General features: G+C 42.1%; 1 protein-coding gene across 2 annotated transcripts in view; it reads left to right on the top strand.

Annotated features, from left to right (window-relative positions):
- The window catches only part of KCNJ14 (potassium inwardly rectifying channel subfamily J member 14), a 43,910-nt gene extending 25,445 nt beyond the window's left edge, over positions 1–18,465 (top strand). For both annotated transcript variants that reach the window (XM_060780433.2, XM_060780432.2), the window contains 2 exons: positions 16,034–16,888; positions 17,553–18,465. In XM_060780433.2, coding sequence (XP_060636416.1) covers positions 16,184–16,888; positions 17,553–18,104 — 1,257 coding nt within the window. In that variant the 5' untranslated portion in view covers positions 16,034–16,183 and the 3' untranslated portion in view covers positions 18,105–18,465. The remainder of the gene's footprint in view (positions 1–16,033; positions 16,889–17,552) is intronic.
- Positions 18,466–24,804: the final 6,339 nt, after the last annotated feature.

Raw genomic sequence — 24,804 nt, 5'->3', positions numbered from 1 at the left:
GTTCAGTGACCACATGTAAACATACTCCCCAACATTTCAGAGGTGGAAACTGGGACACATATCTCCAACATCACAATGTGGTCAAGATGCCAAAAGTTATTAAGAGGAATAACACAAGATAGTAGAGGCTGAAGCAGTTTGCTTTTGTCTGAACTCACCTCTCCTCCTTGAGGAGTTAATGGAGCATGGTATGTTTTTGCACTTTGCTTTTGCAGCAATGGAAGTAAGCTGAGAACAAAGGGGGAAAGTGTGAGGCCGAGAGAAAAATTGAGAATTTTTTAAGCAGCTGGAAAAGTGCAACCATGGAGAGTTAATTGGAGCTGTCTCTGCCAAATAGAGGCAGTTGAAGGGTGTGTGAAAGGGCCAGGGCAGAAGCATATATTAGCCCCAATCCATCATCCCCAATCCATCATTCCCATCACTGCTGGATCTGATTAGTCTTCGCCCTTTAAGCCAGAAAGTCCCTCTCCCATTCCTGATCACAGGGAGGATTGCAAGTATAGTCAGCTGAACAAAGGGAGACCCTCCCTCAAGACTTTTCTGCTCAAGTTACAAAGATGAGAGCTGCAGCCAGCAGGTTTGGGGCAGATAAGGGCAGATGAACCTGCCCCACCTCTATTCTTTGAAGATCTAAAGCAAGGGTGAGAAACCCTTTTCAGCCCAGCAGCCAAATTTCAGCTCCCGCAAGGTTCTCACGGGCCTACCTTTGATGGATGGGGCCAAAGGAGGCACCAAAAATATCAGCATCTTTTATCTTAAAGTTCTTCCTGCCAGTAGCAAATCTATTATATACAATGGTGTAGTCCCATTTTAGTGTTATAAAATGAGGTTCCTTATGTAAAATGGCAAAACTAAGGTTTGCTTTTTGGGATTATTATTATTATTATTATTTCTCACCCATCTCTCTTTGTGGCTTGAGGTGGGTTACAAAATAGCTAAAAACACATAATAATTATGTAAAATACGCATATTCGATATTAATAAATTTATTAATGCTCCAATCAACGGTCATATGCATTTACACCAATAGAAACAACATGTAACAAGCATCTATACAAAACACTGTAAAATCCAACAGTTAAAAACAGAATGCAAGCAAGATAAAACAGAGCGTGCAAAATGTACATCATGACGTGCAGTGACACAACTGCGACATGTGCTAGGAACTGCACATTCACTGGTAAGAAGCCAATATAAAAGATCAGTCATGTTAGAAACTTAAGTAAGAACCCCTTAGGGGTAATCAATCCCGCTCAGGCCAGATGAAAACATCCCAAATGCACATATTAAAATGTATTTCTACAATGTACATGTATTCAAATACACAGAACAAAGATTAAACTATAGTAAACACAAGACACGAGGTTAAAATTCATTATTATAACTGCCTGGGTGGGCTGGATAGTTGAATCCATGGATAGGAAACAGTTTCTGCTGACATTAAATCTAGTTGTGTCTGACTCTGGGTTGTGGTGCTCATCTCCATTTCTAAGTCAAAGAGCCAGCATTGTCCATAGACACCTCTGAAGTGGCCAGCATGACTGCATGGAGTGCTGTTACCTTCCTGCAGAAACGACACCTATTGATCTACTCAAATTTGCATGTTTTTGAACTGCTAGGTTAGCAGAAGCTGGGCCTAACAGCACGAGCTCACCTCTCTCCCCGGATTCAAACTGCTATCCTTTTAGTCAGCAAGTTCAGCAGCTCAGCGCCATCAAGGGGCCCAAAATCCATGGATACAAATGGCATTTTTAAAAGTTGTGAGAGGAACCCTTCACAAAATAATGGAAATAGTCAAATAATGATCTGTTATGGGAAAAAAGGTATGTTCTCCTGGGAAAATCAAAGCATCAGAGTGAAAGCCCAAATGGGTGAGATTTCATTCACTGTTGCACAAACAAAAAGCAGGTCCGGTGTGACCTATCAGCATCAGAGCATGGCCAAGATGGCAAAGCTAATAATTGGGAAGAATATACAAGCTGAGAGAGGAAAACAGACAAATAAATAGAAAAGGCTGCAGCAGTTCACTTTTGCCTGAACCTATTGGGAATGGCAAGAAAAAAAGACTACTCATCTTTGTCTCCTCTCCCTAGTTAATTTTGAATTTTGAATTCGTTTTGCATCCACTGAAACAAGCCTCAAGTGCTGCAAACAAAGGAAGGAAACAAAAGGAGAGAAACTGGGACATTTTTAAAAGTTAAGAAAAAGTGGATGACAGAGGATTATTCAGAACTGTTCCTGCCAAATTGGAAACTGGAGGGTATGTGTTCGGACTGTTGGCTGAAAGTTCATACAAGGGGGAACCAAGACACACAAACAAATACAGTTCCATTCTATATATACATACCTACAGAAAATGTTTGATCCAAAGTATGACACAACAGTTGTGCTACAATTGAATTTTTTCCTTTTTGTATCTTCCTTTGGGAAGATAAGGCGGAATATAACTTTATTTATTATTTATTTCGTAAATTCGTATCCTGTCCTTCTCACCCCCGGAGGGGGATACAGGACAACCTCACAACAGGCATTCATTCAATACCAACAACAGTAATAAATGATAATAGCAATTAAAACAGTTCATTAGAATTAGATTACTAAAACATTGTTTTAAATCACAAAGGTTTAAAATCATAGTCCAGGTCAGTCCATTGTCATTCGCACAAATTGGGTCTCATTCTTGATTGCAGACTTTACTGTTCGAACACTTGGTCCCACAACCAGGTTTTGACTTTCTTTCTAAAGGGCAAGAGGGAGGGGCCAATCTGATGTCACTGGAGAGAGAGTTCCACAGGCAAGTGGCCACCACTGAAATGGCCCTGTCTCTCGTCCCTATCAGTTGCGTTTGTGAGGATGGTGGGACCAAGAGCAGGGCCTCCACCGCTGATCTTAGACTTTGCAATGGTTCATACGGGAGATACTTTCGGACAACTAAACTGAGCTGGAACCATTCAGGGCTTTATAGGCTAAAGCCAGCACTTTGAATTGTATTTGGTAACAGATTGGCAGCCAGTGGAGCTGGCATAGCAGAGGGATTGTATGCTCTCTGTATGCCGCTCCGGTATTATTATTATTATTATTATTATTATTATTATTATTATAAAAATCAGATGATTTGACCGAAGAGTTGAAGCTGTCAGCCCTTCACTCAGGTTCTACCAGCATTTAAAAATAGCTGTTCATTTCAGTAATAGAACGAGGGCATGAATAACAGCAATTATGCTAATTGCAACCTTTTCCAAAAGTCAAATTGGTTCTCAGCATGGTTGTGAAATAAGACCCTATAAGATAGCTGCATGATCTTCAGTTCTACTTTCTCAGCTGTCGTCTGACCTAACCATCAGACTGCACCCTTCCTCCCAGTAAATAGTATTACCACATCTTGTAGGAACTCCCGGTGGTCTAATGGGTTAAACCTTTGTGCCGGCAGAACTGAAGACCAGCAGGTAGGAGGTTTGAATCTGGGGAGAACATGGATGAGCTCCCTCTGTCAGCTCCAGCTCTCCCTGCAGGGACATGAGAGAAGCCTCCCACAAGGATGGTAAAACATCAAAACATCCGGGCATCCCTTGGGCATCATCCTTGCGGAAGCACCAGAAGCAACTTGCAGTTTCTTGGGTTTCTCCTGACACAAATAATAATAATAATAATAACAATTATTGTTATTATTATTGTTATTATTATTCACTGGAACTTATGTCACAAGTACCACCTACATACTGTATTTTTGTGTCAGTGTAATAGTAATAATAGTAATAGTAATAATAATATCTTGTAATATAGGTCTCTCTTTATGTGCCCAAATGAAAAGAGATGACACTTTCTCTTTTCACCCCTCAAACAATTCCCTGTGGTTCAAGGTCAAAGGTTTTTAGAGAGCTAAAACCATGTTTGTCTTTTAAAAAATAAAACAAAAATCTATATACAGATTGCCTTCCACATTTTCAGGTTTGACTTTTGCAGGTTTGCATGGATTTGACTGAAATATTTTTCTCTAGAAATCTCTAGGTCCTCCAGTGTAGTGTTTCACATTCACAGGGATTCTGTGACCCTAATGCCAGGAAACGTGGAAGGCTGACTGTATAGTGAAAGCTGAGATTCTCAAGGTGGCTAATTCAGACCCGCTCCTTATTCCAGTGCTTATCTCTCCCTCCCAAATCTGCAAGAAATGACTGCAGCAAGAGTGCCTCTACAGATGCAGATGGGTTTTGGAGTCCGTCTTAGTATCAAGGCCAAGCACCAACAGCTGTCTTATGTACAAAAAATGTCCATCTGTATTCGTGACCTTGTTTGACATTTCTTGCATTCACTTTGCAGTCAGAGGCTAAGAAAAGATAGGAGGGCTGGGAATGAACTGGGGAAGTGAATTTTCTTATGTAGCTAATGTCCTTGCATAGTTCTTATAGCTATTTGGGAGTGGGGGATGGAGTGATTCATCCTTGTGCACTTTTTGTTTGCTTGTATGTACTACAGTAGAATCTCACTTATCCGACATAAACGGGCCAACAGAACGTCGGATAATTTATAAACGAAAATGTCGGATAATACGGAGTCTCCTACTGTTACCCATCCAACGCAGCGCTAGACACCTAGAATACTAACAACAGGGATTCAAAGGGTTAAGGCAAGGCAATGCCTCGGGGCTAAAGCAGCCCAGCAGGAAGTGCCGGGATATGGAAGAAGAGTGTGAAAATCACAGAGGGAAGCACAGAGGATGCTTCCACTCCTCGTCCTGCCTCTTTTCCCCCTTTCCTCCCTCCTCCTCCTCCTTATCTTGCCTTTTTTACTTATTGGGAATGGAGAGAGAGTTGGGGAATGCTCCTTTCATGGAACGGGAAATGCTGGAGGAAAGAGGGGGTGTTGGATAAGACGGAATGTCGGAGAGGCAAGGGTTGGATAAGCGAGACTCTACTGTATATAAGTCTTAGAGGAGTCCATCTTCCATTGATCTTGGCCAGGGGAGTGTTTTGCAATCTAGGTGCCCTATATACTGTATTAGTCATGTGGATGTTTGTTTATTGGCTAAGGATAGTTCAGGTAGAATTTGTCTGGAGCTGCAGACTGTGAGCTGGACTTGAATGTTTCTCTGTTATGCATCATCCTTTCTATTATTTGACATAAATAAAATATGCTATTTGTCCTGATACCTAAATGCACCAGGTCCTTTTAAATCTTGGAAACCCTGCTATTTGGAGGGGAGACTGCCAACCAATACCAGGTAATGTAGGCTATATTTCAAAGGAAGGAACTAACAAATCCCTTCCTAAGTATTCCTTGCTTCTGAAAACCCTAACTTGATGGAGTCACCATAAGCCAAAAGGTGATTTAAAGGCATGTATTCTTATACAGAACAGTCTCACTTATCCAACATAATCAGGCCAGCAGAACATTGGATAAGCAAAAATGTTGGATAATAAGGAGGGATTAAGGAAAAGCCTATTAAAAATCAAATTACTTTATGATTTTACAAATTAAGAGCCAAAACATCATGTTTTACAACAAATTGACAGAAAAAGCAGTTCAATGCACAGTAACATTATGTAGTAATTACTGTATTTAGAAATTTAGCACCAAAACATCGCAATGTATTGAAACAGCCTCCGGGCGGGAGGTAGATTGTGTTGGATAATACAGAACGTTGGGTGAATGAAGGTTGAATAAGCAAGACTCTACTGTATCTTCAAGTTGTTTCCAGCTTATGGTGTATCCATATTTAGATAGTTTATGCTATAGCAGTTATACATATCAGTGTCAGAAATGAAAAGACCTGAAATTTCCTCCAGTTGTGACACAGACAGCAGCCCTTGACTTTTCTGGCAGAAGTCTGGTTATATCCAGCCAGTGAATTGCAGGGAGGAGGGAGAGGCTGAAGTGTGTGTTTTGGGCCAGAAATCTTGTCTGAGATTAGATATTGACTTTGTCATGAAATTCCACTTATCCAAGCACTAAGCCTAGTGTCAGCTTTATTTGGAAGCATAAGCTTCCCACACGTGTCTCTCTCTCTGTGCAAGTAAAGTGTGTGGGGTGGGAGGGAGGCACCAGAGCAGGATGCTACGTTGAGCCAAGACTTGGCACTAAGAACGGCTTCAAGCCCTGCAGTCAATTTCAGAGGCTATACCACACACTGAACAATGGAAAACGTATTTTGTGTTGGAAAAGCTGTTTGTCTGATGAAGTGATTGCTACCTAGGAGCAATAATCTCATCAGAAAGCATTAAGTACTAAGATCTTCAGGCACAACATTAAGTGAAGATGGATACATTTACTGCTGTTCAAGTTTTCATGTACAATTTATACAATGGTGCAAATTCGATTCTACACTTTTGTGGGGCTCCGCTGCAAGTGAGACAAAAGGGTCAGGTGAAAACCTCTACCAATAATTTGTTAGAGTTTCCAAGACTTAAATGTTTTGTTGGTGCAACTTGAAAAGGATCTCCAGAGAGCCTTCTATATTTACTGACAGTACAGCCCATGTATTCACTAGGTAAAAGTTCCTAAACTTACTGTGGAAACAAGAAATTATGGATAACAGTGAACCCTACTGAAATGAACAACTTTACGATAATGTCACACTGAAGGAGTCTGAAAACTCCTAGAGAGGTATCCTCTCAAGGAATTTACTGGGTTCTCTGATGTAACTCTTTCGTAACTTCTGGCAGAATCAAACTATTGAATCACCTAGAGGTCCGAGAAAATTCCTACAATGGCCACATTTTGTCAGGTACAGGGAGGTGAAATCATGGGAACTTGCAAACAGGTACAGAGGTTGTATTGTACTTAGCTTCCTCCTTTCTCTAGTTTTTATCACAACTCAGCTCTGCATCCACTATTATTTGCCATCCTAATCAATCTCTGATGTTGCTTGACCACACGTGTTCCAATTTTCATCTGTGAAATGTTGAAAGATATGAGGCAGTAAAGGTAAAGGTTTCCTGTTGACATTAAGTCTAGTCGTGTCCAACTCTGAGGGTTGGTGCTCATCTCTATTTCTAGAGCCAGCATTGTCCGTAGATGCCTCCAAGGTCATGTGGCCAGCATGACTGCATGGAGTGCCGTTACCTTCCCACCTATTAATCTACTCACTTTTGCATGTTTTCAAACTGCTAGGTTGGCAGAAGCTGAGGCTAACAGCGGGAACTCACCCCGCTCCCCGAATTTGAACCGCTAACCTTTCAGTCAGCAAGTTCAGCAGCTCAGCAGTTTAACCCATGTGCCACTGGGGGTTATGGGGTAAACAGTCAGATAATTAAAATAATGGACTAAACTTTCCATATAATTTAGTTCTCAGCTACCATAGCAGTCACTCAACTACAGTCGAACACTACTATTTTCACTGATAAAGCTGTAACTCAATGTTTATTGACTTTTCTCTCTCCATCACAACTCAAGACATCAAGGGGAGAAAATGCCACTCAATCAAGTTTGGCGGTTTGTTTTTTAACTATTCTTTCCCCTCTTCTCTCTGTTGTCATGCTGCCTTGTGCACTAGCATGCCTGACAGATTTAGCGATCTTTAAGACTTGTACACAATTTTGTGCCTTTGGAGGGGGAGGAGGGAGGAGTGTTGCCCTAATGAAGGCATTACATTAATGTAGAGTTTGGACTAGGAGGGAATTATAAGATGAAAAGAAGAACAAATCTGGGACTGCTAAAAAAAGTGACATTTAATTACATTGCCCACATTAATCCCACCATGTACTCTAGTAGTCTCCTCAGATGCTAACACAGTAAAACGTATAAAACACAGCACAAAACAATAATAAAATAATAAAATACAAAACAAATATACCTTTCTCAAGGACTTGTGTGCATGATTTTTAAAAGCCTCTCAAGATGATCTGAGATAGAAAACCAATGTCTAAAATGGATGCAAGACCAGTGGCGTTCTTAATTTCCTGCTCCTTATAGGTGATGGTATCATACCCTCAAGTATTTTGCAGAAAATAGAGACATGTGTGTCCAAGCAACATCAGCGAATGTTTAATATAGTGTCAGTCATTAATAAGGAAGAACACACCGGCTAGAAAAGGCTGCAACAGTTTGCTATTGCCTGATCCACCTGTGAAAGGCAAGATTTCATGCTTTCTTTAGAGTGCTGGCTATTTTTAGAGTTCGAGTTCAATTAGACGCAATTGAAATAAGTTGAGAATTTCTCCACTTTTCACCTTCATAACTTTCTTCATCTGAAATGAGACTCAGCTGCCAATTTGGTCAGCTTACATCAGTGGAACACCAGTGGTCCACAAGAACAAAACTATGGTCCACGGCCTCACCATTGCCTCGAAACCATGCAGCAATGAGAGTAATTGGTCTCGTGAAACCCTCTTATAGTGCCGAGGCAACGGGGATATTGGGAGGGGAGAGGCTGACTACCCACAAAAGATTACTACTACCACATCAGATCTAGATTATTAAATATGGTTTTCTATGGGCGAGCAGATGGCGACTTTGTTGTTGTTTATTAATTCAGTTGCTTCCGACTCTTTGTGACCTCATGGACCAGCCCACGCTAGAGCTCCCTCTCGGCCACTACCACCTCCAGCTCCTTCAGAGTCAAGCCAGTCCCTTCAAGGTTACCATCCATCCATCTTGCCCTTGGTCGGCTCCAATTCCTTTTTCCTCTTCCTTTTTCCTTCCGTTTCCCCCAGCATAATTGTCTTCTCTAAGCTTTCCTATCTTCTCATGATGTGTACAAAGTACTTCAACTTTGCCTCTAATATCCTTCCCTTGAATGAGCATGCAGGCTTCATTTCCTGAAGTATGGACTGGTTGGATCTTCTCGAGGTCCAAGGCACTCTCAGAATTTTCCTTCATCAACACAGTTCAAAAGCATCTATCTTCCTTTGCTCAGCCTTCCCTATGGCCCAGCTCTCACATCCATAGGTTACTACAGGGAATAACATTGCTTTGACTATGCGGATCTTCGTTGCCAATGTGATGTCTCTACTCTTCACTATTTTATTGAGATTGGTCTTTGCTTTCCTCCCAAGAAGTAAGCGTCTTCTGATTTCCTGGCTGCAGTCTGAGTCCTGGCTGCGTCTGCAGTAATCTTTGCACTTAGAAATACAAAGTCTGTCACTGCCTCCATGTTTTCTCCCTCTATTTGCCAGTTATCCATCAGTCTGGTTGCCATAATCATGTTTTTTTTATGTTTAACTGCAACAGATTTGGTTCATAGTGAAATTGAGTTAATCATTCATGTGAGGTTTAGTTGAGTGGAGCCCCCTGGTGGTGCAGTGGGTTAAAGCGCTGAACTTACTGACCGAAAAGTCACAAGTTTGAATCCGAGGAGCTCCCGTTGTTAGTTCCAGCTTCTGCCAACCTAGCAGTTCGAAAACATGCAAATGTGAGTAGATCAATAGGTACCGCTCCAGCAGGAAGGTAACAGCACTCCATGCAGTCATGTCGGACACATGACCTTGGAGGTGTCTATGGACAACGCCGGCTGTTTGGTTTAGAAATGGAGATGAACACCAACCTCGAGAGTTGGACACGACTGGACTTAATATCAGGGAAAACCTTTAGCTTAGTTGAAGATGTGATATGTAATTGCATATAGTATTTATGTTCACAAATAAAGCAGTAAATCTGGAGGGAATACTGGTGGAAAATGGTGGAAAATGTCAAGGGGTTTGGGGGCAATTTTGCTGTCATTCCACTTTCAGGACCTACTGTGAAACACACACAAACCTGGCAAAATTTAAAAAACAAATTGTACTGCTGAATTTAAAGCACTGAAATAGAATGGGGAAGATTTGGCAAGGCTTTTAAAATGCGGCTTTTCCTAGTTAATCACTAAATTTTAGAGGGAACCCAGAGAGTCTGCAAAAATGACCTTTAGGCTCTATGCAACTTATTTGCTGCATTTTTCTATTTTTATAATATGTTGTTGCATATTATCAACATTTGAGATATGTCTTATGTGCATTAGGTCTCATCTTAAGAGAGACATTCTACATGCCTTCTAAAATTTTGCAGATGAGATGATGAGTTATGTGAAGCCAATCAACAATAGAATAGAGTCAAAATGACAAAAATAACACAAAAGTTAGGAAAGGCTTCAGTAATATGCATTTGCCTGAGTCTACGGGGAAAAACAATTCTACATTTTCTTTCCCCTCTCTTTGTAAACTTTGAGGAACTGAAGCAAGCCAAAGATAAATGGAGAAAGTGGGAGGAAGAGAGACAAACTGGGACATTTTAAAAACAACCAGAGCAAGGGAGGATACGGGACTCATTGGGGCAGTTGGAGGGTGTGCATTCGTTCATTTGACAAAGAAACTGGGATACTTCACCTGAATAGTACTATCTGCCAACTGTAATATCTTACATGTATAAATGTATTCGTTGCAAAAGAATTTTGACTCTGAAAGCGCGCACACTAGATGGTGACCTTTGAGTTGGTATCAATCATTCTTTCTTCCCATGAAGGAAACAGTTTCAGCCTTCTTTCTTCCTCCTGCATTCTTTTCTGCCCTTGGGGCCCAGCTTTGGCTGTAGCTGGTTCATTAGCCTGGGGGTCAGGAGATGCATTTTACAAAGCCACCTTGCCCTCCTTTTTGAGGAAGACGCTTAGCCTATTGGTGTGGCCTGCCACACCCTCCACTTCCAGATAAATATGCCAGGTGTCCCTGGCTTTAGGGAGGCCACGCTTTCTAGCCATACCACGGAAAAGACAAAACCACATCAGCAAACTCACAATTTAAAACAGGTAAAATTCCCTCCCTGGGTTTGAATGTTTTCTATAGTTTATGGCACATCTTCTGAAAGGGAAATGGGATTTACTAGGCAGATAGTCATGCATGGCCTTCTGAGATAGAGTGGAACAAAGAAGTGACCTTTTCTATAGAGCAGTGGTTCTCAACCTGTGGGTCCCCAGGTATTTTGGCCTACAACTCCCAGAAATCCCAGCCAGTTTACTAGCTGTTCAGAGTTCTGGGAGTTGAAGGCCAAAACATCCCACAGGTTGACGACCACTGCTATAGAGAGACATTTCTAACTCAGTGTTGTTTGGGATAACTGATAACTCTGATGTCAACAGGGTAGATAATCCATCTGGATTTTAGTCCAAACTTTAAAGGGGCTATCCAAAGTTCTGAGGCTATTTGGGTAGTCATGTTCAGCATCAGAAATAGCTGCTTTGAAGTATGGAGTAAAGGCCAGAGCAGATTGGTTTACTGCTGGTATTGTCCAACAGACTTGCATATTAGCATCTTTTCAGGTCTTTAGGAAGTTCTTTCCAGATACAAGGGACTTTTTTTGTATGTGTCAGGAATGACTTGAGATACTGCAAGTCACTTCTGGTGTGCGAGACTTGGCCATCTGTAAGGACACTGCCCAGGGGACGCCCAAATGTTTGATGTTTTTACCATTCTTGTGGGAGGCTTCTCTCATGTCTCCACATGGGGAGCTGGAGCTGACAGAGGGACTGATCCTGCATACAAACATATGTACTAATCTGCCCCCCAGTCAATTGTACAGGATAGTCCCCAAGTTACAAACAGGATAGGTTCTATAGGTTTGTGCTTAAGGTGAATTTGTATGTAAGTCAGAACAGATACCTTAACTATAATTCCAGCCAAGTATGTGTGTCTCTCTCTGTGTGCACATGTGTATGTATATATGTATATTGTATATGCTTTGGGTAGCATAGGGTAGCACCCCCTGTGGTGTTTGTTTTGCTGTCTATACCCCTGTTCAGAAGATTTGACCTCACTTTCTGTCCTGATGATAATTGGGTTTTGAAAAAAATGGCTTGTTTTGGAAACAAGGATTGGTGATAAAGCTTCAGTGGAGATACCGTTTCCCCATGATAACTCTTTCAGGTATGAATTTCCCTTCCTAGGGATAGTTTTCTCTCACTTCCTGTTGTCTCGAGGCATTTGTAAGTTGAATATTTGATGCCTGTGTTAGACTCAGGAGGAATAAGCTGTTTTGAGAGCCCAATGTCTCCCTTGCAGCCATAATTCTGTAGCAGCTTTTGCATGAAAGGCATACACATAATACATATACATATGTGTGTGTGCCTTCAAGTCCCCTATTGACTCAGGATCCTTTCACACAGCCCTATATTCCAGAATATCAAGTTAGAAAATCTCACATTATCTTAGTGTGGACTCAGATAACCCAGTTCAAAGCAAATATTGTGGAATTTTCTGCCTTGATATTCTGGGATATAGGTCTGTGTGGAAGGGCCGTTATTGTGACTCCATGAATTTCTTATGGTTTTCAGAGACAAGGAATACTCGGAGGTGGTTCTGCCATTTCCTCACTCTGAAATACAGCCTATATTACTTACATTACCTGTTGGCAGTTTCTCATCCAAGTACTAACCAGAGCTGATACCACTTGGGGCCCTTCCACACAGTCATATAACCCAGAATATCAAGGCAGAAAATCCCAAAATATCTGCTTTGAACTGGGTTATCTGAGTCTACACTGCCTTATATTCCAGTTCAAAGCAGAAAATGTGGGATTTTATTCAGCTGTGTGGAAGGGGCCTTAGATCAGACAGGATCTTGTGCTTACAGGATGTTAGAGAAAAAACCAGCAAACATAGTTTCTCTGGGAGATCTTCCAAACAAAAATATAGGGAGCAGAGAAGATGCCAGAAACGGCTTTCTAAAGTTACAAGGCAACATTGTGTAATCAGAGTTTGGAGGTAATTGCAACTATTTACATTTATTTAGGTTAAAGAGGTTATAACAGACACAATTCTAAAATAGTGTAACAAAAAAAGCAAAGTTACTTTAATGAGACAATAAATAACAGTTTATGGTTACTTTCAAAGATTTATTTTAAAGATACTTTATTCAAATGTTGTCTTTCTCATGTCAATCCTAAAAAGTGCTTTTCTTAAAAAAAAAAAAAAGCAGAATAGGGAAGAGCTCTGCAACAAATTACTCAAGTAGTTACTTGTTTTCATCACTGTAATAAGTAAAAGTCATAAGTTACGGTTTGGCCACTATAGCTAGAAATGAAACAATTGTGTTTTAACTTTTCAAGCCCTGGCTGTGGCTATGATTGTTTGATTTATTTTCTGGTTGACCTCTTGTGTCATTAATAGCTCCAGAAATGTGAAGCTTTCTTGGCATGGAGATGCTCTGATAAAGTCGTACTGTCTGCTGAATATTTGCTTTTGTTTCCAAATGTGCTGAAATGCAGTTGTATTATTTACATGAATTACGTTGCTCTGTTAGGAGGAATATTTCACAAATTAAGTTGCTCTTTTGGGGGAGTGTAATATCAATGTTAAGGCCAACTAGCCAGCAAGCACTGATTTTCAGCAAAATGTTCCAGCAAACACTGAGCAAAGAAAGAACGTAGAGAGTAAGAAACATTGTGGGACAAAATAATGGAAAGTCACCAGTTATCTTGCAGTTGTTCTGCAACCTGCAACTTCTAATATTCCTCAACTGAATGAAAGGATTATTGGGAAGAATAATATTGCGATCCTGCCTAACAACACAATCCTCTATGTCAGTGTTTCTCAACCTGGGGATTGGGTGGAGTCGTGAAGGGGGTGTCGTAGGGGTCACCACAGACCATAAGAAAACACAGTATTTTCTATTGGTCATGGGGCTCCTGTGTTGGAAGTTTGGTTCAATTCTATCATCGGTGGGGTTCAGAATGCTCTTTGATTGTTAAGTGAACTATACATTCCAGCAACTAAAACTCCAAAATGTCAAGTCTCTTCCTCACCACCCCACCCCCCTCCCTTAAAACACCAGTGTTCACATTTGGGAATATTGAGTGCTTGTGTCAAGTTTGATCCAGATTCATCATTGTTTGAGTCCACAGTGCTCTCGGAATGTAGGTGAACTACAACTCAAAAACTCAAAATCAATGTCTGCCAAACCCTTCCAGTATTTTCTGTTGGACATGGGAGTTCTGTGTGCCAAGTTTGGTTCAGTTCCATCGATGGTGGAGTTCAGAATGTTCTTTGATTGTAGGTTAACTATAAATCCCAGCAACTACAACTCCCAAATGACAAAATCACACACACACACACACACACACACACACACACACCCTGCAACCCCACCAGTATTCAAATGTGGGCATATCAGGTATTTGTGCCAAATTTGGGACAGTGAATGAAAATGCATCCTGCATACCATATATTTACATTACGATTCATTACAGTAGCAAAATTACAGTTATGAAGTAGCATCAAATATAATTTTATGGTTGGGGGTCACCACAACATAAGGAACTGTATTGAGGGGTCATGGCATTAGGAAGGTTGAGAACCACTGCTCTACATGGTAAGCCCCAAAGAGTTCAGTAGGGATTACTCTCAGGTAACTAAGTACAGAAGTGCAATCTAAGTCTCTCTGTAGTGGTGCCTTCAAGTCTCCTATTGACTTGTGGTATTCCCACAGATTACATATCCAAGGAATACTTAGAGGTGCCACCTTCTGAAACATAGACTACATCTCCCGGTATTAGAGCTACCGTGGCATAGTACAGGCCCGTAGCCAGGATTTTGTTTCGGGGGGGGGGGGGGGGGCTGAATTTTTTTCAGGGGGGGTTTCGGGGGGGGGCTGAGTTTCGGGGGGGGGGGCTGAGTCTGAGTGAAAGAGGGTCTAGCCTAGCAAACCTTTTGTATCATTACCCCAATACCCCCATGCATATGGGATATATTGAGTATGGTGATCAGATCATGATATGAATAAACATAACAGTTTAAATAGTGCACCAGTAAGGCCTTTTCGCGACCCACCATGAGAATTTGGGGGGGGGGCTGAAGCCCCCCGAGCCCCCCCCCCCCCGGCTACATGCCTGGCATAGTAGTTTGGATTTTATAGTAGGAGCCCCCGATGGCGCAGTGGGTTAAAGCCCTGTGCCAGCAGGACTGAAGACCGACAGGTCGCAGGTTCGAATCCGGGGAGAGGCGGATGAGCTCCCTCTATCAGCTCCAGCTCCTCATGCGGGAACATGAGAGAAGCCTCCCACAAGGATGATAAAACATCAAAATCATCCGGGCGTCCCCTGGGCAACATCCTTGAAGATGGCCAATTCTCTCACAACAGGATTCTCCTGACATGACCAAACAAAAAGTAGGATACCAGAAAACCAGGGTTTGAATCCCTGCTTAGCCCTGGAAATCCATTGAATGTTCTTGGACAAACCACTTTCTCTGTCTCAGAATAAGGCAAAGGCAAATCCCCTCTGTATAAATATTGCCAATGAGATCCATACCAGATTAGGGTCCCCATAAGCTGGAAACAACGTGAAGGGGCACAAGAACAATAAACCTGGGACTCCTTGACAGTTTTCCATTCAAATGCTAACCAGGCATAACCTTGCTGAACTTCCAAGATCAAATGGAATCTGGTGCCTTCAGGCCTTCAAGTCTACTTAGAAGTAAATCCCAACTGTATTCAGATTGAGCAGAAGCACACTTCTCTGGCCTATACTCCCCATGCAAAAGGATCCTGAAGAACCTTAGAGATTGAAAAAGTTGGTAGCATAAGCTTTCTTAGACTAAGCCAGATGAAACACTCTGTGGATATTACCAAGACCATTCAATGCAGATTCTACCAGACTATATATAGATGTAGACTCATATAATCCAGTTCAGTGCAATTCTATCTGCATTGTGAGTCTACACCAACTATACAATGCAGTTTGAACTGGGCCTTGCAGAGTTTTCTTAAGCAAAGGATTCTCAGGGGTGATTTTGCCAAATTTTTCCTTTGAAATATAGACTACAGCACCTGGTATTCATCGGTGGTTTCCCAACAAAGTACTAACCAGGACTAATGTTGCTTAGCTTCCAAGACCAGATGGAATCTGGTGCCTTTAGAGTCTTTAAGTTCTTCTGTTCTGAGGCAATAACTCATAAATCAAATGAAGATGGGAATCAAGTCTTTAAGGAAACACAAGTGAGTTAACCAGTTCTGCTTTGCTTGTTAACATGCTGTTATCAAAAACTAAACTTAAATTCTAGAGATGTGACCTCAGGAGCTGCATATCATACATGAGATGATTGCTGTCTTTATCAGATCTTTCTGTTTTCCTTCTCTAGGTTGCTTCAAAGTTACAAGTTTTCACTGTGCCGCATCCTCACCTGCTGACAGCCCACTAAACCAGCTTTTCCTGAACAGTACACAGGCTGGGCCACCAATCCCCCAAGCCCGGCCTAGCCTTGGCCGGGACAAAGGCGAATCCCTCCGAGATGGGGGTGGCCAAAGCCATCCGCCGTCTCAGTGGAGGTGGAGGTGGCGGTGTGGGAGAGCTCCAAGAAGAGGTATCGGTGGAGTCCCCTACCACCTGCCATAATGGCAAGACCACTGTGGCCCGCCAGCGCAGCCGCTTTGTGAAGAAAGACGGCCACTGCAATGTCGAGTTTATCAATGTTTGTGATAAGAGCCAGCGGTTCCTCTTTGACATCTTCACTACATGCATAGACGTCCGCTGGCGCTGGATGATAATCATCTTCTGTCTCTCTTTTGTCCTGTCCTGGCTTATTTTTGGCTTCCTCTTCTGGCTCATTGCTGCTCTACATGGGGACATTGCACCTGATCAACCACTGGATGCCAAGCCCTGCTTCTCAGAGGTCACTGGCTTCACAGCTGCTTTCCTCTTCTCCCTGGAAACCCAGACGTCTATTGGGTATGGCTTTCGCAGTGTCACAGAAGAGTGCCCTTCTGCTGTCGTGGCTGTGGTTTTCCAGTGCATACTGGGATGCATCATTGATGCCTTCATTATTGGAGCAATCATGGCCAAGATTGCCAAACCCAAGAAGCGCAATGCGACCCTTATCTTTAGTGAGACTGCTGTAGTAGCCATGCGTGATGGAAAACTTTGCCTCATGTGGCGTGTAGGCAACTTACGAAAGAGCCATCTGGTAGAGGCCCATGTCCGGGCACAACTGCTGAAGGTAAAGACAAAATCTGTGGGAAGATCGCAAACAAGGAAAAGTAGAATGGCAGCAAACCATTTCTGGAAATTTTGTTGAATTATATTTCTGAATTTCTCAAATCAGTGGGTTATAGTGGTAGAAAGATAGGTGCAAGATGAGAGAAAGGCTTGGAATCTAGAGGCCCCTTCACATGACACAATTACAGTACTATGACTCCATTTTAACTGCAATATTAGCTTCTTATGGACTCTTGGGATTTGCAGTTTTGCTGTCAAACAAGAATCTGAAATCCTTGCCAATTTACTGCACATCATTCAGATAATAATGACTAGATTCATGCTGCCTACCTCTGATCAAGATAGGGAAAGAAAGACATGTGGAGAATATGAACATGTGTGGTTTAAAACAGTAAGAGCAATAAACATGTGCATGGTAATTATTACAGTTAATTATAATGGATGAATAAGTGGTGTGTGGAGATAGAAAGGGAAGATTGGAAAGAAAGATGGTCAAGTAAGTGGAAAAAACAGGAAGCCAGGTCACCTGTACAACAGGTTTATTTTCACCATATTGTGTTTAGGAGATTGCACAGAACTATACTATAAATTAGCAGTCATCCAGTAGTAGACCATTAAAGAGGTACAGTTCAATCTATAACTCCCTTCTGCCTTTTCCTTTACAGCCTCGTGTGACCCCTGAGGGTGAGTATATTCCCCTGGACCACAACGATGTCAATGTGGGCTTCGACAGTGGCACTGACCGCATCTTTCTGGTGTCACCAGTGACAATTGTACATGAGATTGATGCTGAAAGCCCCCTTTATGGGTATGGTCCTTCAGATCTGGCTGAGGCTGACTTTGAACTGGTGGTCATTTTGGAAGGTATGGTGGAAGCCACAGCAATGACCACACAGTGCCGTAGCTCCTACCTGCCCAATGAGCTGCGCTGGGGACACCGCTTTGAGCCTGTACTCTTTGAACGGCGTGGCCACTATGAGATTGACTACGAGCACTTCCATCGCACATACGAGGTACCCGGAACCCCAACTTGCAGTGCTAAGGAGCTGAGCGAGCTCAAATACAGGGCACCTCCTGCAGGTGCCACAGCTGCTCGTGCCTCTTTCTGCTATGAGAACGAGGTAGCGCTCAGTTGCTGTCGTGAAGAAGAGGAGGAAGAAGAAAGGCAGGGCAGCAGGCGGGTGAGCCTGGAGAATGAGATGTCCACCACCACGTGACAAGACTGAAGTATTTGGACTGTGGAGGGCCAACAGGAGTTGGGGTAGCGCCATCATCACACTTTGTATTGTTGAGCAGCTCGGGCAGCTGGCCAAGAATAATGCTTTCGCACTTCATCCACCCTGTTCCTAAAACACAACTGGCAAAGGCTTTCTGGAACAAGTAGTGGTGTTTCTCCCTTCAACCACTGAGAAAAGAAAAGGCCACTTCTGAGTATTTGGGCCAAAATGACAGCCCTGGTACAAACTGAAGGATTCTCCCCACCACCATTGACAATCCAAGCTATTGAAGAGTTTTAAAGAGGAACAAATAGGGGAGGTGGGGAACAAATGTGAACAGCATGGAAAAATTTGGATTGGGTCTTTAAAGAGCTGGAATATCACCTGCCATAGGGTAATGTGAATTCTCATTGTGGCTGTTCAGGTTGAATCTTGATGGATTATAACTAAATGATTATTGTATAGAGGTCCAAGAATGAGAGGGATATTTCTCTATCAAGGAAATCTCCCTCATGTGGGTCTGGGCGAAGAATGTCTTATCTATGGGGCTTTATAATGAATGAGAGGCAACAGGGTTCAGTGAAATCTTGGTGAAATTTCAAGGAATTAGGAGGTGTCTATAACTTCTAGATATGAAGGTGGTTTGTTTTTGTAGATTTTTAGTGATGTGTATTTCTTTTTTTGCTACAAGGGCTAGACATTTTATGCCAAATGGGCGATTTTCTGCACATGATCTTAACCCCCTGAAATGTGTTTGTCAAGACTAAATGAAAAACCCCTGGCTCAAATTCCAGCAGCAAAAACAAAACAAAACTGGAAAGGCTTGATTAAAAAAACACCCAAGAAACAATATTGCAATTTTATCATGGGCTGAGAATATTTCTAATAAGTTAATATTTCGTTATGAAGAAATGTATACATTGCATAACATGTATCAGCTGCAAAGCAAGTATTCTCATTAAAAGAAATTAAATTGAAACGGTTTCATCCTTCTTATGTTCATTTAAAAAAGGAAAATTGACAGTGTGCAATGAAGAAAAATGTATGCAATGCACAATAATCACTACCACAGCTTAACAGTGGTTCTCAACCTGTGGGTCCCCAGATGTTTTGGCCTTCAACTCCCAGAAATCCTAACAGCTGGTAAACTGTTGTAGGCCAAAACACCTGGGGACCCACAGGTTGAGAAAGGCCATAATACTATATCACCATATACATTACGTAACTTTATGTATAGTTATCTATATTGCTGGCTCAGTAAGGGCCTTCCACAATATCCCAGAATCTGATCCCAGATTATCTATTTATCCCAGGTTATCTGGCAGTGGATACTGATATATTCCAATTTAAATCAGATAATCTGGGATCAGATCCTGGGATAAAGGGCAATGTGGAAGGGCCCTAACTCCCAAACCATATTCCAGTCAAAGTTTTTATGGAACTGCCACAATATTCTGAAATATAAACCTAATATTATTGAAGTCCCCACAAACCATGTCAGATACATGTATTTCCATATACTCTAGAAATTAAAAAGTAGAAGGAACAGTAAAGAAGCAGGCAAGAAGATTTAGAAACAGGTTTATTATATCCTGAATATGAAATTGTCTTGCAGAGTATCTTTACATGATCATCATGTGTAAGACATAATTATACCCCCCCCCCCTCCCAAGGCTCCCAAGATGGCCACCGTGGGACTTCTGCCGGAAACTGGCTTTTTAAAAAAAAACAAAAAAACCCAAAACCCAAAACCACGATATGCAGATATGTGAACGTTCAGTTATGCGGATCACTGCAAAAGTCCCGGTCTATGTGTAGGCCAGAGAAACTGCTCTCCACACATTTCATAAAGTTTATGGCTCACAAACAAAGTTTACAGGGTAGAACTACTTCTGTCCAAGTCAGCACTACACAATGAAACAGGAACACACACTTTTAAGCCAGAAATAGAACTTTTTCATTATGTACTATTTTTAGATCCTGGCTCCTAGCCATCTGTCCAGACAGATTGGGTTGTGTACTTGTGGCATCAAATAACAGGGTGCTGTTCCTAGGCTATACATGGCTGTTCCTGATTGCTCTTCTTGTGAAAAGATGTACAGCATTGACTAAGGAGCCACAACTTTGTCCTGGCCAGAGAAAATGTGCCCTCCACACGTTTCATGAAGTTTCTGGCACACAACGTTTTTGCCTTCTACTCAAGTGTCACCTTCTTTTTAGGAACCAACCAATCAGGAACAAGCATCTAAAACCCAGATAAAAAATTCCGTGATTTCTTATTGCATGGACATGCGAAGATCCAGATATTTGGCTCAAAACCGTGATATTCCTGCACCTAGAAATCTTGCATTTTTTGCCTTTTAGAGCAATTGCTTCCAGGTTTACAGGGAATGGCATCTGGCAACCCTCCTGTTTGCTGTGGAAGCTCCAGAGGTAAAGGGACTGTCTGGATGGGCCCAAAAAGGAGTGAAACCGACCTTCCTCAGCATGCATAGCAAGTGCTACACCACTAATTTATGGTCCTTTTCAAATAGGACTCTGCTTCTTTTACAAACTGATTTAATTCATTTTAATAAGACATAAGGGAATTTGCCAGAAGTAATGAACTGCCTATCTCCCACTTGACTCAAGTGTCTTCAAACTACCTCTAGGAGGGGAAAGGAAGGAGAGGGATTATGTCAACACCAGTCTACGCATCTGGTCTTCTCCCTCAAGCAGGGTGCATCTCAGTTTTTGTAGAAAAGATCTCGGTATAAACAGCTGTTGCTGCTCAAGCTGGTTGGGTGACAGCAGCGTAGGCTGAAGGTCAGAGCGGTGAGAGCTCAGATTGGATTTGCAGCTGGGAGCTCAGATTAATATGGCACAGCTCCATCACTAATCCTTGTTGATCTACGCCAGTAACACTGGAGGGAGGCAGACATGTTGGGGGCCTCTTCCATTGCACACCTCCCACTTCCTGCTCCACTCCCTGATCCCATCACCCTGTGCCTCAAAGTGCTGGCACCTGCTCTTCATTCTGACACCACAGAGGTAGCGGGATGTCAGGAACTCCTCAACAACCACTACAGAGCAGGTGACAAGATCAAGCGGGGAAGCATTCCTGTTGAATCCAAAATAACCTCTCAAGAGGTCCTAATCTTCCAGTCTTGGACATCAGCTGGTGATGTGAAGGTCACCAAAGGTTGGGACAAAGGTCAAACACCAGCTCTTGTCTCTTGGCAGCCGGTGCATGACCTGACATTCACCCATGGCTTTTCCCACATTACTGATGACATCTATTCTGAATTCCTCACCTTGGGCTATGATCTCATTTTCCCATCCATTTTTGGCATTTCTGGAAATAATATAATAGCCACCTCCAAAGTTTCCTTTGCCTACAACTAGGCAGGGTCAATTGGCCTATCTTTGGGTCCATCCCATGAAAGGCAAAATGTTGCAATGACTTTATAAGGCCAATTATTTCATTTGTTATTATTTTGTTTTCTTTTAAAAAAATTCAGATTGTATACTGAGGCAAAAGCAAACCACTGCAGTCTCTTCCGGCCTATGTGTTATTTCTTATCTATATTTATTGCCACCTTGAGCACGCTCTGATGGAGCTTGGCTATATGTGTCCCAATTTTCACATTTGAAATGTTGGAGGGTCTGGGACTTTATGGCTCATGCCTGGAAGATTGAGATGGAACTTAGTTATGCCTCGTGGGCAAAATGGATAAGTGTTATCGCCGAATTTGTAGATAAGGCAGAAGATCAAATACCTAAATTTGCCAAGCCAAATGTAGTAAGATCCATGGCGTCTAGAACTTTCCTCACCTTAAAAACCGTCATTTTCTTTTAGCATTCTTACTGCTCTGTTAATCCTAAATGGTACCAGAACTCCTCACCTCTACTCCAGATGCCCAAGTCAAACCATTGGTTGATCTAGCTCACCTTTATCTGCAGTGGACACAGTAACAAGTTTTAGACTCCCTCTCTAATGCCCAACCACTGCCCATACTGCCTAGGGCTTATAAGATCTTCAAAATTTGTAAAAGTTTATTCTCTACACTGACAGAACTCCAGGCAAGGTTCTTTCTGAAGGTCCTTCCAGACAGGCCCTATATCCCAGGATCTGGTCCCACCTCTCCACAAAAGTCAACACTGACAATGAAATACAACACCACCTGAGCTCTGTGAGCGCAGCATTTTTCTGAATGAAGCAGAGAGTGTTTGAGGACCGGGACATCCGTAGGGATACCAAGGTGCTTGTTTATAAAGCTATTGTCACCCCAACTCTGCTATATTCCTGCAAGACATGGTCTATCTACAGATGTCACCTGCAACCCTGGAACGATTCCATCAGCGTTGACTCCAAAAAATCCTGCAATCTCTTGGGAAGACGGACAAATTTCAGCATGCTGGAAAAAGCAAAGACCACCAGCATTGAAGTTGGACCGGCCATGTTGTCCAAATGTCCGATCACCATCTCCCAAACCAGATACTCTACTCCAAACTCAAGAAAGGAAAATGGAATGTTGGACGACAAGAAAAGAGATTTAAAGATGGGCTCCAAGCCAACCTTTAAAACCGTGGCATAGATGCAGAGAAATAGGAAGCCCTGGCCCTTGAGCTCTCTAGCTGGAGGTCAGCTGTGACCAGCAGTGCTGTAGAATTTGAAGAGGCACGAATGGAGGGCGAAAGAGAGAAACGTGCCAAGAGGAAGGTGTGTCATATCAACCCCGACCAGGACCATCTTGCACCTGGAAGCCCATGCTCTCACTGTGGGAGAACATGAAGGTCAAAAATAGGGCTTCACAGTCACCTACATACCCACCACCAGGACACTGCAATTGGAGGACAATCTTACTCAGACAATGAGGGATCGCCTAAGTAAATAAGTGTCATCTACGGGTGCAGTTGGCCAACATGCAGAAATAGAAGCAAATAGATCAGCTTTGCTGCACCCCAAATTCCAGTGCAACCAAAGTGTGGAGAAACCTTAAATTAAACATTTTCTACTCATTTTAAAAATCAAAAGTAGTCATATAAAGGCTGAGCATCAGAGGGACCAAAGATACAAATACTCAAGGAAATAAATATGACAAATCATTTCTTAGCTCCAAGATTCAGAAATGTGTTTGGGGCAAATAAGCAGAGGAAATTCCAGTACAAAAGGTTGTGACTATAGATTTGCTCCAGCACCACCCTGTGTTAGCAGAAAATCCATTGCTATTAAACTTGCTTGGTCTCCATCCAACTAATCAGCATTGACACTGAGCATCTTATTAGAGACAGATGGTTCACAAGCGTTCTGACCAGCCAACAGCCGAAACAACACTTGAACCTCACACACAAATAAGTCAACATTCACACATACATTGTCGATCATTGTTGATTCCCCCCTATGATCTGACAGCAGCTTCATGACAATGACTCAAAGCAACTTGCCATCACTTGCCTTAATTCTCTGTTCATCCAATTGAGGTCTCATATGCGCAAAGACATGTGGGACTTGGGATAGATTATCTTTGCTCACCCTCCAGTGTCCAGCTGTGGAATTGCAATGTCTGAATTTTCCCTTGCCTGTGCTACACATGACACAAAAAAATTACTGGAGCCTTGAATTCAAGAATATGATCTACTCATGCACTCACAAGTCACAAGAGATGCACATCTCAAAGATTTCCTTCTACTATCTAAGGATACTTAACAGGAACATACCTGTTTATCCTCTAGTTCCTTCTCTATTCCAGGTAAACTGTTCTTCTGTTTTTTGTTTTAACAAGTTGTGTTTTGGTGATGACTTGTTGGACTTTGTTTTCAGGAGTTGCAGTACATGCTGTTGTTCAGGTTTCATGATGACTTCCACCTAAAATAAACACACATCGGCATTTGTTATTGTGCATCTCAAAGTTGATACCCAAAGGCAAATATATTATGGGATTTCTTTGACAAGTATTTTTTCCATTGTGTTTTTGCCTTTGCCTTCTTCTGAGGCTGAGAGAGTCCTCGTCCAAACAATCAAGCAATTTATTTCATGGCTAGAATCACTGGGTTGTTGTAGATTTTTTTCGGGCTATCTGGCCATGTTCTAGAGGCATTATCTCCTGACTTTTCACCTGCATCTATGGCAAGCATCCTCAGACCTCACAACCTCTGAAGATGCTTGCCATAGATGCAGGCGAAACGTCAGGAGAGAATGCCTCTAGAACATGTTCAGATAGCCCCAAAAAAATCTACAACAGCCCAATCAAGCAATTATGCCATGATAGTTCACATATGGGTATTAGCAGCACATAGAGAGTACAGACTGCCATTTCATCTATTCGTAATACTCATTTCTAAAATGTCGATATTAAATTGGTGACAAAATGATGCTTTTTACTATATCTTTAACCAGATGGAACAAAGCTAGCAAAAGATAAATGAATGCAACCGGCAGAGTTCAGTCTTCAACCATCCAAAATAATAGATAATTTTGGTATGGGGATTTATTAATTTTTTTGGTATAGGAATGATGTGCTGTAAGTGTGTTCTTATTTTTACTGCTGAAATATGGGAGAAATACACCCAAGGATTCCCATACTTGAGGGGAAACTTCCAACTTTAATTCAACTTTCAGCAATTTCATTGTTTTTATAGCATAACTAGCTGTCCCCGATCACACTTTGCTGTGGCCTCAGTCTGGTTCCTTCCTACTCTACCTCTTTCCTCTCTTCCC

The sequence above is a fragment of the Anolis sagrei genome, chromosome 6 (genome assembly GCF_037176765.1).
Source record: "Anolis sagrei isolate rAnoSag1 chromosome 6, rAnoSag1.mat, whole genome shotgun sequence".
Classification (NCBI taxonomy): domain Eukaryota; kingdom Metazoa; phylum Chordata; class Lepidosauria; order Squamata; family Dactyloidae; genus Anolis; species Anolis sagrei.
The sequence above is the reverse complement of the archived record's forward strand: the minus strand, read 5'-3'. Positions and strand labels throughout refer to the sequence as shown.